Source organism: Aedes albopictus, chromosome 2 (genome assembly GCF_035046485.1).
Source record: "Aedes albopictus strain Foshan chromosome 2, AalbF5, whole genome shotgun sequence".
Taxonomy (NCBI): domain Eukaryota; kingdom Metazoa; phylum Arthropoda; class Insecta; order Diptera; family Culicidae; genus Aedes; species Aedes albopictus.
In genome coordinates, this window is record NC_085137.1 from 509,166,539 (window position 1) to 509,180,882 (window position 14,344).

Consider the following 14,344-nt stretch of genomic DNA (forward strand, 5'->3'; position numbering starts at 1 on the left):
AATCAATCGATTTCTATAGGGCGGGTTTTTGATAGTCCACATTTTTTTACTTCTATCTTATGCGTCATTGGCGAAGGTAAGTTGGAATATCTTTAATTATTGGCTATTTTCGATCTGATATGACGGGAATTAGCGCATGTGACGAAGTAAATTTCTACCATATTAAGATTATTTCCAAGAAATTTCCTTATATCTCTCAGATAATTTGCAGTCATTACAACATGTATTTAAGAACTATTCAGAAACAGTGTACCTCACATTATGGGTCACAGCTCACTAGTGGGTCGCCATATGATATTAGTGGGTCACGAAAATTTGGGCACTATCATAAAAAATTGGAAGCTTTTCCAGTTATGTCTCTTTTGAAAATAGATGATTTTTTTTATTTTATTGCCATAGCTGAATAGTTTTTGCAACAACTAGTGTGTAAATAAGAAACTTTGAATTCAAAGTTCGATTTAAAAACTTAAATTTGTTGATAGATTTAGGAGATTTGACACAAATTGTAATCATTAGGGTCTGAAGAACTGTTGGCCCCAAAAGGTTGACAAATTTAAAAAAAGTTTTGACCGCAGAAAGAGAAAATCAAGAAACCTTGATTTATTTTTATTTTTGATATACGCTGAAAACATTCTGAAAATCTAGCGTCAACCATTACTACATTTGTGGGTCATAAAATGCTTTGATCATTAAAAGTGGGTCGCGCCGTGAAAAAATGTTACAAACCCTGCCATAAAATGTTATCCAATACAAGAGTATGAGTGGCTTCTGTAAAACTACCATATTTTCAAGCTTTACTTTTTTAACTCATTCCTATCATTTTTCTCTGAGTACGGATCTTGAAGTAAAATCCAAAAATTTATCCTAAAGTTTCATTATCTGGGCACCACAATTTCAAGAAATCGTAACTGTTTTGGAAACATCGCCTTGTCACAAAGCTGCGTATCATGTTTTATGACTCTCACGCAATTTACAACTATCACTAGGCAGAAAAATTGGCTCCTCATTCCCATAGTAGCAGTAGTTGGTATAGGAGAGATGAAATACGATCTACAGCTTTGAAAGAGAGTAAGGACTGTATCGGAAATTAACTATAAACATTCACAATTGCCTGAAAAATAATCTGTTCGAAATAAACAACACTTTTTTTTTTGGAGATACTATATAAATCTCTTAAATAAAGAATGGCAGTTCTGATTTTCAAAAAATAATCATTTAACTGGGACTTTTATCTCAAAGATTGCACACATGTTTTAAAAATTTTGCCCACCTCCTAAAAATTGAAAATTGCGAAAACTGTGGGGAAATATTTAATTTTTTCTCTTATTTTTGCGCAAATATATTCCTTTCCAGAATGCTCATGATATAGGAAAATTATTTTTATCAAGAAAAATTCCTTTCGCAGTTTAGGGCAATTCTTAAAAATGAAAAAAAGGCCATTTTTCGAGGAACTCTTTTTTTATGCGTCTTCAAAGAACGATTATGCAAATTAAAAAAACATAAAGTTGAAAACTTGCAGTTTTTTTGATTGGGTATGTATTTAAATCTATTGAAGAGGTAGTATTACCAGAGAACGGAATTTTATAACCTCTGAAGATATTTAAAACATAGTGTCAAACTTCGGCCAAAAAGTAGGTGTTTTTTGGGATAGACCATATTCTTAATGTTTTTCTATCCAAAATAAGAATTTGAAAAGTCGGTATTGAGTGATATGTAATGTGTACATAACTACTAGTAATAATCATTATTTTCCAGATTTTTCCCCGTACATTTTTTTTCGCTACAAATTATTGAAACATTAAAAAAAATGAAATTGTTATTTTGTGTGGTATACTCATAGAAACATATTTTCAATAATACTAAACATTTTCCAAATTTCTTCAAGCTGTTCTAAACTTAACTATATTGTGAAGATTTCATAGAAGAATCGGAATAAAAAGACCAACCGTGCTACGAGGTAGAGCATTTTGAATGTTTATAGTTAATTTCCGATACAGTCCTTAGTTTCAAAAAGCAGTTACATATTTTTAAAAATGTTGGTTTTGACATAGCTTACTCATACTACAAAAGAGACGACGACAGAGATACTTAATGACCGAAGAGATGAACCAGCCTCGGGCTGAAAATCTCTCTAATAAAGATACCTAACCTAATACTTAATGACCAAGGAAGTCAACAGTTGTTCAAAAAAATTCTGAAAATGTTCACTCATCAATTCCATTAGCTTTGTAATGTTTTGAACATTTTTTGGGAAGTATTTCGATTAAATTTCTAGAAAACTGCATGATGAACTTTTGATGAACACTTTTTGGAAAAACTTATTGGAATAGCTACAGAATAAAGGAACATAAATATCGTTGAAGAATTGTAAGAGGATTCCTAAAAAATCCTCAAACTCCTGGAAGTATTTCTGCAAAAAAAAAACAATTTAATTTGTGTTGAAAATAACCAAAAAGCAATAAATAATTTTGTAAGTATCCTCAATGGAATTTATAGATCAGTTTCGTAAAGGTTTCTGTGAAGTTATTTCTAGGAATTCTAGTTTGGTTCAAATGATATAAGGACTGTTCAATTTATAAAACGGACAACTTGCTTGTGCAATATCTTTTTTATTTTTCAATAAAATCGTTATCAGTTTTTTGCACAACTTTCAATAGCTATTTTGAAATGTAGGAAAAATATAACATTGAGTAAAATGATCTTTATTGTGTAACTGGAGCGATTTTCGTGAAACATCAATAAAAACCCAGTTCTCAAAATTCGACATAACTTTCCACATATTTAACATGCACATTTTCATGAAGTTTTCAATGTATTGCAATCTCATACTGTTCTACTGAAGGTAAAGCTCAATAGTTGGTCAATAATAATGCACAAGGCAGCCTGCAGCTTGATTTAGCGAGTTGCCTTGTTTTCATAGTAATTATTAAAAAAATATTTATTTAAGTCCTGTATTGCAAAAGCACAACGGCTTTCTGAGTGCTACAGAAGAGAAATTTACTTTAAATGGCATTCTTCATCAAAAATTTAATCCATAAAGATGGTCATAGTAAAAAACTGCATACTTTTTGCTCCAGTTAATGCAGTTTTTCGACTCTAGCGAATCTTGTTATTATTTATTTTCAACAAAGTTGGCCCTATGCTGTTGTACGCCTTTTTAATAATAATTAGATGTAAAGTTTTCATTTCTAACATCATTGTCATGCTAAATTTTGCATAAGGTGGCATTGTTATTTGGAAGAACCTTCAAAGAACGAAACTGTTTTGATTACTGTACGTGCAATGGCGCACAGTATCCAAACCAGCAATGCTATTAAAAAGCGGTTTTCTGCATTTGAAACCACATTATTCCTACTTTCGACTGAATGCATAAAATAATTGTTTATTTAATATTTTCATGTCCTTTTTGCTTAACAATTGTATTTTATTCAAAAAATTGAATCTGACTTGAGACTTTGATATCTCAACAACTAATTTTCCAATTGAGTTTAAATTTCGCCAGAATGTTTATTACTGATGCTGCTGCAGCATGGCACTTAGTTTTCTGATATTAAAAACGATATACCATATGTGAACAGTAGTTATATTTATTTTTCAAATTTTCAGCAATCAAAAATTTCACCTCATTTTACATCTGGCCGATTTTCTATAAAATAAAACTATATTTATTCGATTCAAAAATGATTACCATAATGATAGATGATGTACTGAAAAATGAAGCAAGGGTGGTTAAATTTGAACTAGGCGTATTTTTTTTATAGCCTTGTAAAGTTGTCCGTTTTATAAATTGAACAGTCCTTACTTAAAACGAATAATCGTGCAAATGCTAAAAAATTGTCTTGCGTAAATTCCACAAAAAAAACTGGCAATTTCTTTCATTTTCAAAACAATTAAGAGGTTTTTGGAATAAGAAGAAAAATTGTCTAACAAAAATTAAAGTAGGAAATTCTTTACGAAATACCGAAAAACAGCTTAAAAATTACGTTGAAATCAGCGAATTTTTCCCTTGTTGCAATGTAAAAATGTTCCAACGAACGAACACTAAAAACATTCAATCTACGGCACATAGTGTTTTAGTTTTGTTTATTTATGCGTCTTGGAAAATCGTAAAAACTCCGTCGCTTATATCTCAGTCAATGTAATATCAACTAAATTGAATTTTTATGCACGTGTACAAAAATATGCATCAGGAAGACCTCACATTCAGATGTCTTCTTGTTTGTATCCGTTTTATGATCCCAGTGCAGGAAGAAGGCCGAAGTATTTCGTTCGAGTCTTTTGTTTCTAAAGCGGCCCAACAATCGGTTATGGAACATTCTTGTGCCATGACGTCATTGCCTGTAACAGATTCAGGCAAGAAATAAGACACAAGAAAACGCGAAAATTGTACATTCACACCACCAACCGACTTGTTTGATTCATGGTTCTTGTATTTCTTTTTATCTTCGGCCACTTTGCTTAAAAGAAGACAAACGTTTTCCACTTAATGTATACGGTGCAGCTCACACAAACAGTTCCCATTTGAACAGGATGATTCGTTCATATTTATGCAAGATCGATTTCGATGAATAGCTTTCGGTATGACTCCGGAAAAACAACAAGAATCGAATTATCAGCCAGGAATCGAACAAACAATCCCAGAATATCCGAGTCAGCTTTTTGCTGATTCCGTGCACGTTTTCGCCTGGCACGAGTGGTTGAGTGTATTCCAAGTCGAGCTCCCACACTATGCAACGGAATGACTGAATTGGAATTAAATTGCCTGCCGGTTGGTCAGTTTCTATCCTGATATGTTCAAAGAATAACCGGTCAGCCGGCCACGTCCTATGCATTCCTACGAGTCCTGCCGATGATGCTGGTCCGACCATCGGAACCACCCGACGCAACTACACAGCAATTTTATCTAGTTGCACTTTGGCCTCGATATCCGCTTCGCAAACGTCGCATGTGAACCGTGTCACGGAAATGCCAACGGGAAAATTTTGCTGTTGATTCAATTCGTGCAGCAGAGGGCGAAAAACAATGGACCGACCGACACAGTGACAGGATGGACGATGGTCCAACAGGGCATTATTGTTTATTCCATGCACGTGTCCTCCTGTTTCTCTGTGGCAGGGTATGCGGACTTACATAGTTTAGGTTGCTCTGCTCTGGATGCCATCCCGGTTGGTGTGTTGTGAAGTTAAAGATGAAATTCACGGCTTGACTCGAAGTGACGACGATAAGATACGCTTTTCCTGACAAATCTCTATTGACTTGTTTCATTGTCCGATAAATTCCGGTAAAGACCTCACGTGTTGGAGTTCCTAATAACATGGGTGCTGTTTTTCCTTCGCCGATTCTGAAAGGAAATATTTCTCGCTTCGATTAGTTTATCAACAAACTTATAAGTGTCTCTAACCTTTACCTAAATAAAAGTTAAATGGATCTTGTTCGGACATTTTATTTTGTTATAAGTTTCCGCGATTTGTATTATATTCTTCATTTTACTTATTCTAATTTTACAACTATGTTGTCCACTAGGCCACTACGTGGGCGCGGGATTTTTTTGTCAGTGTCAATCGACGATGTCGACGAGTGTCAATCGACGAAAAATTGGCCATGCTCGGCTGGGAGTTAAACCCATGACCATCCGCACACATTCGTTGTTCAATCTACTAACACTCTAAATTTATTTTCTCTTTTCAGATTACCTGTTGCAGCTGTCCCGCCAATCCGAGAATAAAACGCTCAGTTTGTTCTCGACCGTGTACCAAAAGATGTCCCCATTGTCGCGGGACCCGATTCTGGAGCTGTACGGCACCATTCGGAATCATCTGACGTCGACGTCCTACCAGGACGATCTGGAACTAGTCACCGACAAATTCTTCCGGGATCTGTTCCCGGTGGCGTATCACCACGCGGTGGTCCATGCCGATAAGGATGTGGATTTTCACAGTGATTACAAAAATTGTCTCACACACACCTACGACGATCTGAAGCCGTTTGGCAACATCCCTCAGGAGCTCTCCAAATCGTTGGTGGCCAGTGTCAGTGCTGCCAGTGTGTTGTTACGAGTACTGAGCGAGGGAGCGGAAGTACTTCACAAACTAGACGATCTAGGAACGGAAAATTTACAGTCATCCTGCAAAGCGGCCCTGTTGAAAATGAACTACTGTGCTAGCTGTAAGGGGCGAAATCATCACCACGCCAAGCCTTGCGCCGGATTGTGCAAAAATGTGATGAGGTGAGTGCTCGCTTTATGCAGCTCCTCTTTTGATTCGCCAGGACTCACGACTAATAATGACTCAATCTAATCACCATTTCCCAGGGGTTGTCTGATGCAGTACATCGGCATCCTGAACCAGGATTGGTACACATTCACCAACGCCATCGTACCGCTGATCAATACGGTACGCTCGGCTGATGGCATCGAAGCCGAGATCAAAGCCCTGGATGGAAGGCTGTCCAATGCCATCATGCACGCGATGGAAAATGGGCCCCAGCTGGAGATGAAGGTAAGTGTGCCCGTTCAAGCAAGCCCATGGCTCATTTAAATTCCCTCATCTAATTGACAGAGGTTCGGCCTGTGCGGTGTGTGTGCGATGACCGTTGATTGCTGACGCGGTGGTAAATCGAATCAGCAGTTTTCTGATACAAAGGAGCTTATTTTTCTGCCATCAAGCAGTTCCGAACGAACGCGAATAATTAATTGCTGCCATGCGTGTGTGTGCATGTGACTTCGTTCGAAATTACCGTGTGGCGTTTATTTAAATTTCTGCAAAATAAGCACAAAATGATTCGCTTCGATTGACAATACACGGCAATCGCGAGCGCGGTTCAACCTTTTGTGAGTCCTCCAATTCGACGCAAATTTGTCGCAGCGTCATACAGAAAGCACTACTGCTTAATGAACGTTTCCACTCCACAGCGAAACGATGTTGCAGCGGTTTCTGTGGCGTTTAATTTGGACGGTTCTTTCGAACTATTTGTCGTCAATGCTATCAATCGTATGCCGGTTTGCTGAATTTCTGTAGGGAATAGTGATCTAATATTCAGTTTAATTTTTCCAATGATTTTTCCCGCCTAAGTTATATAAAGAGATTACCATTTGTGTTATAAGTTGGGTTAAACATGCGGGCAAATGTTCCTGCCATAGATCAATGTAATGTTGCTACACATTGAGATTTGTATGAAGCACCAATACTAGATGGGCACGCTCTTCGTTTATAACACACTGTGTTCAGCAAATATAAGCAACCAAGCGTCTCCATGTGTTAACTTCTAAGATAAGAACTCTACGAAATTTTTAATGATGAATGTGAACTGAAAATTTTCAGAACACACTTCAGGGAGAATTGAAGTGAAAATAAATAAATGATGATTAACCTGGGCTTGTTAGGGGAATATCTGTAAATAAAAAGAAAATCGCGTTAAGTACTGTTCCTTTGAATTCCACTAAGAATTTGCATCTTTTGACAGATACGTATTTCGACCTCAACTGTAAGGTCGTCTTCAGTGTCTTGTACTTGACTCGACTCGAGTCAGCAAATATATTTTTATAAATGCCCAGAGATACACGTATAATGAAGCTAATGACCGTGTTATACGTCTTTTTATGCGGTAAAGTTACATCGTATAGGATGCAGCCCCTTATGCGTACCAAAGTGGAGGTGATATACGTGCGTTTGTGGTACAATAATAACGCTATATGACTTAAAGCAATACATTATGCGATGTACGGTGTGAACTATTGCGACGCAATATATCATCTTAAGTGACGTAATAATATTTGAAAATAAATGTTGCCCTATCAGTTTTATATTCATGACATTTGGATTACTGAGCCTTAGACTGAGCCGCACTCTGTACATAACACCAAACACTATATATGAAACTAGCTGAATAATTATGAACGGTGTTTATTGAAATATGTTTGGTTTATCTGCGCAGTACGTGTTTGGCATCTGGAGCTTAAAACGACGAAGCGTGGTTTTCTGCACAGTTTTCACTACCCCTCTTTGACTCTGATTGTGGATAATCAGGTTCACAAAACAAAAAAAATGTGACTTTGATGGCTGTACAAGCTATAAGAAGCTTTTTGGCACTGCATCCGTAGTCAAGCAGTACCTCTTTCAATGTTATCACATAACAAATCATTGCAGCTTGTGTGAGTGTGTATGCACACTTTAACGAGTTCATTTTTGCATTTATGCGATTCAACTTGTACACCAATGCAGATTAAACTGGTATAATAAAAAAAGTTCCAAAATAAAAGTCGTATAATCATCGTAGTATGAAATATGCGTGTATGTCTGTATGTGTGTATATCCATCGCCCATCTACCGGCAGTGCTTTTATGGAAGAAAAACGTCTGCGTCTATTTTTTATATATACTGATATATATTAGAGTGGGTCATCGTTTACATGGAAAAATGAAAAATTCAATGGTATCCCATCAAATCAAAGCTTTTTTGATCCCATTTCAGGACCCAAATAACTGTGCAAAATTTGAGCACGATCAGTTATGTCTACGTTTTGCGCATCGCGTTTGAAGTTTGTATGGGGTTTTACATGGGAAAACACACTTTTTGGCATTTCTCTCATAACAAGCTCAAATTTTTCTATAACCATGTAACCGATAAAGTGAAAACATAGCCTAGGGTTTCCTGAAAAACTTTCTCGAAGACCGCGAAGTGATCTGATGCTTATGAAAAAAGTTATAGCGCTGACATTGCTTGGCGAAACAGTATGATTTTGTTGCTATTGTTATTACTTTACATGTTAAAACATATTCACATGCATGCGGTTCGTTGGTTATAACTATTTTCACAAGCATCGGATCGCTTTGCGGTCTTCAACAAAGTTTTTCAGAACATCCTAGGCTATCATTTTATAGTATCGGTTAAAAAGTTTCAGACAAACTTTTTCAACCTATGACAAAAATGCAAAAAAGTATGTTTTCCCATACAAAATCCCATACAAATTTCAATTGCAATGCGCAAAGTGTAGACGCAACCGATCGTGCTCAAATTTTGCACAGATACTCAGGACCCGAAACGGAACGAAAAAAGCTTTGATCTAAGAAAATGGTTCCGATGACCCACACTAATATATATTTAGACGCAAATATTTCAAGTCCTGGAGATAGAAAGCGATAGCTCTACTGCACATCTTACGACCCATTTCGAAGATGCCTGGACTTCCACGTACATCCTGAGGTCGTCTTCTGTAACAGTAAGCCCCGTATTAATGGATCCAGACATCAAATGGATATCTGAAATTCATTAACACTTCCTGAATCAAAAACTTGAATTTTTGTTTCTGGCACGTATTTAGTAGAGTAAATTTCACATGTATGAATAAAGTGATGCAAGGAAAGGTCTCACCAAATTTCGCATAGTCTGCCAGTACTCTCAATTTTCCAGCAACGATATATCCAGCAGTTCTCCAGCAGCGGTTTCGGGACAGACCCGGGTGGCGTAGACCCGGCCATAGTAGCGAAGTTGTCGAATCAAATTCACAACATAATTCGACCAAAACCCCAATTAACCCCATTTCACAAAACTGGTTTAGCTAAACTTCACAAAATAAAAAGCAGCGGCACATTTTTCACTAAAATCACTTCACCCGAAGTTTTTCTAAATGTTTTCAGCAATACAAAACCTCACCGGCCATTTGAACTTTTCTTCAGCCGAATTGAATTCAATTTCACGAAGAAGCGAAAAAAACGTGACACAAAGCAACGATGCAGCGACCCGCGCGCACGACCTGCTGCAATCTCCAGCATTTGGAACTTAATCATCGTAGTATGCAATTACGCTTATATGAATAATTTAATATTATTGCAATAAAACATCAGCATATCGTTAACGAATATACGATTTAAACTTAAAATAGTACTTTATACGATGTACTGCGTGCATCCTACCCGAGCAAAGTCTGCCAGCAAATTGAAAACTAATATTGATGTGGTGATATTGCGAATTATGATAACTCAGGTTGTTTTCGTTTTGGTCGTTTTAACATCAAAAATGAGAGCAGAAAAATGTTCCCGTAACAGCAACTGTTTTTGCTATCAGTACGAAAAAATGGGAAATCTTTAATCGTTAAATATAGAGGTCTTTAGAATAATATAAAATACTAAATATAATAAGATAATTACACTAATGGTACATTCTTAAAGTTATTATACAAGGTTGGCTAAAATATTGAAATACCGTCAAACGGGGTTACTTGCAACAGCGGTGTAACTTGCAACACGATGACATACACTAAATGTGAAGCATTTTCTAATAACAATGAAAATTAGTATGCTCTACTATTTCGGTTATAGAGATTATGTGTATCAAAGACCGATTTAGAATAAAAATTAGCTTTGTTTCTTTGTTTATGGTTTAGCTACACTGTTAAAACGGATTGCTCATTTTATGCCATAAAATCAAGTATGAAAATCGTGCTTGACCTCTCCCTTATGGTAAGTGCGATAAGTCTGATGACCTTGCTTGCAGTTAGGGTACCTAATAGTAAGCTTAGCTAAACGGTAAAAGTTTGATAAACTTATCCACTAAGTAATGCAAAAAATCATTATTATATTCGACAACCACTATGGGGTAACTTGCAAGAGTTGAATTTGACGAAACCTTCTATTATTTACCTTCATTTCACGATATAGGGTGATGATGGGTATTATCGGCAGGTTTGTTCTCTTCGTCATGGGGGGTTTTTGTCGGCCAAATTTCCTGAAACTTTATCGTATAACTCAGCTTGATTGGGAAGGATTTGAGACAAAGTCTGAGTTCAGCAGCTTTCAAGAAACCCCCCTTGACGAAGAGAACAAAACTGCCGAAAATACACAATTTCCCCTATATGACAGAAATAACCGAAATGGATCATTTATTGATTACGTAACGCGTTCATTTTCAAATGACAATTCATTTTTTACAGTTTTTTTTGCACGTGACCTTCAAACATTGTTAGGAAATACCACATTTTGAAGTTTTATTCATGTTTCATCATGTTAAAAGTTCAATTTTTGTTCATGAACGCTGTAAAGCAATCACCAACATCAATTCTGAATCTAGATGGAGTAAATTATTTCAACTTAATATCCAAATTAGCGAGTTTGACATTTACAAAGTAGAATAGGTGTGTTTCAATCATGTTAATTTAGCTGAAATTGCCAAACACCACTTCAAACTGAAAACTACTTGAAGATGACTCACTCTACCTTTTCAAGAAATGACAATTATCATTGTTGACATTTTGTAATGAGTGCTAAGTCACGAGAATCATATATATTTTGTGTTTGAGGAACGTGAGACCTGTTGCTGAACGATATACTCTCGCTTGCAATAACTATCAATCCTTTCATGAAAAAATATATGTCAATTGGTTAGTGTACATCTTTTCATGGTAGGTATGTTTCATGCATAACATCAACAATTTAGAATACGATTAAATACTAGAAAGTTAGTGCTGTTTAATGATGGCTTACTTAGCTTCATGCCCTATGTTGCAAGTTACCCCACAGATGGAGAAACTTGCAACAAGCATGTATTTCGCACCTCCTGATTAGGTGGCAACGTATTTTGGTAAACCAAGTGCTGCGTAGTATTCTACTCGGGGTAATTAGCGTACACGATGCTTCACAGGATGTTTTAAATGTTTATATTTTCAATAATATTGCTTCAAAGTCGAAAAGTGTTGCAAGTTACCCCATTTGACGGTAACTTAAAAACTTATTTTTTACAAAAGTTTGAAGTGACAGCAAAATGAAATCTAAATATGGAATCAAATTTAGTCAAGACTAACAGATATCAAAATGTGATATCAATTTGCTGTTGAATACAAATCGAGTTTTCGATTTGCTATCATTTTGTTGTCAGACTCTGCTCGGGTGATGCGACTCCTGGTTGTCTGGATATAAGCTGGACATATTTCTTTTTGAATGCATCATGAAATGCCTTTTTTATTTTATTCGACAAACAATTTAAAAGGACACGGGCGCCGTCTTCAGCCAAAGGGTGTACAGACGGAATGAAACCACCAGTGGATACGAGGAAGAAACATTTCATACGAAAAGTGGCATAACTTGGAGCTGTAGTCGAACCCTCACCCCATGTCATGGTACAGTAGAGTGGGTCAACGTTGTATGGAGAAACTTTAAATTTGATCATATCAACCCGGAACAAAGCTTTTTCAATCTATATTAGCGTCCAAAGCAACTGTGCAAAATTTGGGAGCGATTGGTTGCGTCCCCGTATTCCGCATTGCGATTGAAATTTGTATGGAAGTTAGTATGGGAAAACGTAGTTTTTGCATTTTACTCAAAAGCTGAATTCTTTTGTCTAATACCATGTAACTAATAACGTTAAAGTATAGCCTAGGATGTGCCGAAAAACTTTGCCGAAGACCGCAAAGTGATCCCATTCTTGAGAAAATAGTTATTCGCCTGGTAACTTAGGCCAAAAATTGAGATTTTATTATTGGTGTTATTCTTTTACATGTTAAATGTTAAGCACCACTGGGCAATCTGTACGCTATAACTTTTTTCACAAGTGTCGGATCACTTTGTGGTCTTTGGCAAAGTTTTTCGGCATATCCTAGGCTATACTTTACTGTCATTAGTTAGAATGTTTTAGACGAAAAATTTCAATTTATGAGAAAAATGCAAAAAAGCACGTTTTCCCATACTAAATTCCACACAAATTTCAATCGCAATGCGGAATACGGAGAAGCAACCAATCGCTCCCAAATTTTGCACAGTTACTTTAGACGCTAAAATGAATCGAAAAAGCTTTGTTCCGAAAAATCGACTTTGTTGACCCAGTCTAATGGTACAGTTATACGCTTGGTGACGCATGGCCACAAGACTCCACATTTTGCTAAGATTGTAGCCTCGGACTCCCACATTAATGAATTTGAAGACACGGACCAGCGGCGTCATGGTCGCGATTTTTTCCGCAGTTAAGTTCGCAGATAGTGAACAATCCTCTGTTCCGACTTACGTAATTTTTTTTGGTCCTTTGCTGTCAGATCGGTGTAACACGCTAAATATAATTTACACAAAATGCAATTCACACGGATGCAATTTACACGGTAATGAATATTATTGGGTACGGACTGGACACACAAAATTAAATGGTTTTCTTTGGTACATCGAGGACTTGAAATTAGTCTATGCAAGGATTCTTCCAATCAATTTGAAGCATATACATAAGTTACTCGATTTTGTCAGCCCCTTTTCGGAACACATTTTTTGCTCTCTTCAAAAACTTAAACAGTTTTTCAAACTTTTTATCCCTCTCCTACGTTCTGCATCTCAGCTATAGTTTGATGATTAATTAATAGTAATAAATTTCTAAAAATATTACCCTGCTTACTGCAATGAAGAAGATATGTTGGACAAATTTTTGACTGAATTCCTATTCGTTCTGGCAATAAATTTGAAAGCATTTTAAGAAAATTCAAGGGCCCAGAAAATTTAAAATATGTAGTGACATAATTTTAGGTAGGTCTCTGAAGAAGAACAATAGGTGAGACTGAGGAGACTTGATGCCTGGGGAGAGTTGTTCCCTTCTTTTTTTTTGTCGGAATCAAAACCAGTATTTTTCTTGCATATTTTTTCAAAACTTCTTTTTGACAAAATACTATAGTTAAGCTACAAGTGATTTCGTTTGTGCGTTGCAATATTCTATAACGGCTGATGGTTGGTTTTTAGTCCTTCGGAAATCTTTTTGGCGATTCCGAAAAATCTCAATAACTTTGGGAAAATTGAACCAAATCGAGTTAAGGACAAGGTATTTGGAGTACCTTGCTCAAAATTTCTAGAGCACCGTTTTTTATAACCGTTGGACGGATTTGGATTAAAATGCTATTGACAACCACTGAACAATTAGCGTGATGCATTTTCATCCAAATCCATTCAACGGTTCTAAAAAACGGTGCTCTAGAAATTTTGAGCTATGTACTCCAAATACCTTGTCCTTAAAAGTTGACAGCATATAGTTTAAAAACAAAATATTATCAAACATGTTTAACCAAATAAGGTTGTTATAAAAATATTCTAGTTACTGCACCTTAGTGTACTCAACAGTCACATGGGGAGTCTTGATCCCGCGAGAATTACATACACATAACATGTACGAAAAATTAAATTTCATTCGGAAGCCTATATTTGCTTGGATTTCTATCATATTCAATGATCAAATGTGTCAGATATTTGATATTTTAGTATGCATCATGAAAAGGGGGATCAAGTCTACCCATTTTCAAAATATAGCATATTTTTACAAATATAAGGAAATTTTACAATTTTAAATACAATATATTCATTAAAAATACAAGAACACATGAACAAAAA

The 14,344-nt window shown here is 36.1% G+C and overlaps 1 protein-coding gene across 1 annotated transcript in view; it reads left to right on the forward strand.

Moving 5' to 3' along the window:
• The window catches only part of LOC109420434 (division abnormally delayed protein), a 325,353-nt gene that overhangs the window by 275,128 nt on the left and 35,881 nt on the right, over positions 1 to 14,344 (forward strand). The window contains exons 3-4 of the mRNA XM_062854521.1: positions 5,689 to 6,226; positions 6,311 to 6,497. Of these exons, the coding sequence (XP_062710505.1) occupies positions 5,689 to 6,226; positions 6,311 to 6,497 (725 nt within the window). The remainder of the gene's footprint in view (positions 1 to 5,688; positions 6,227 to 6,310; positions 6,498 to 14,344) is intronic.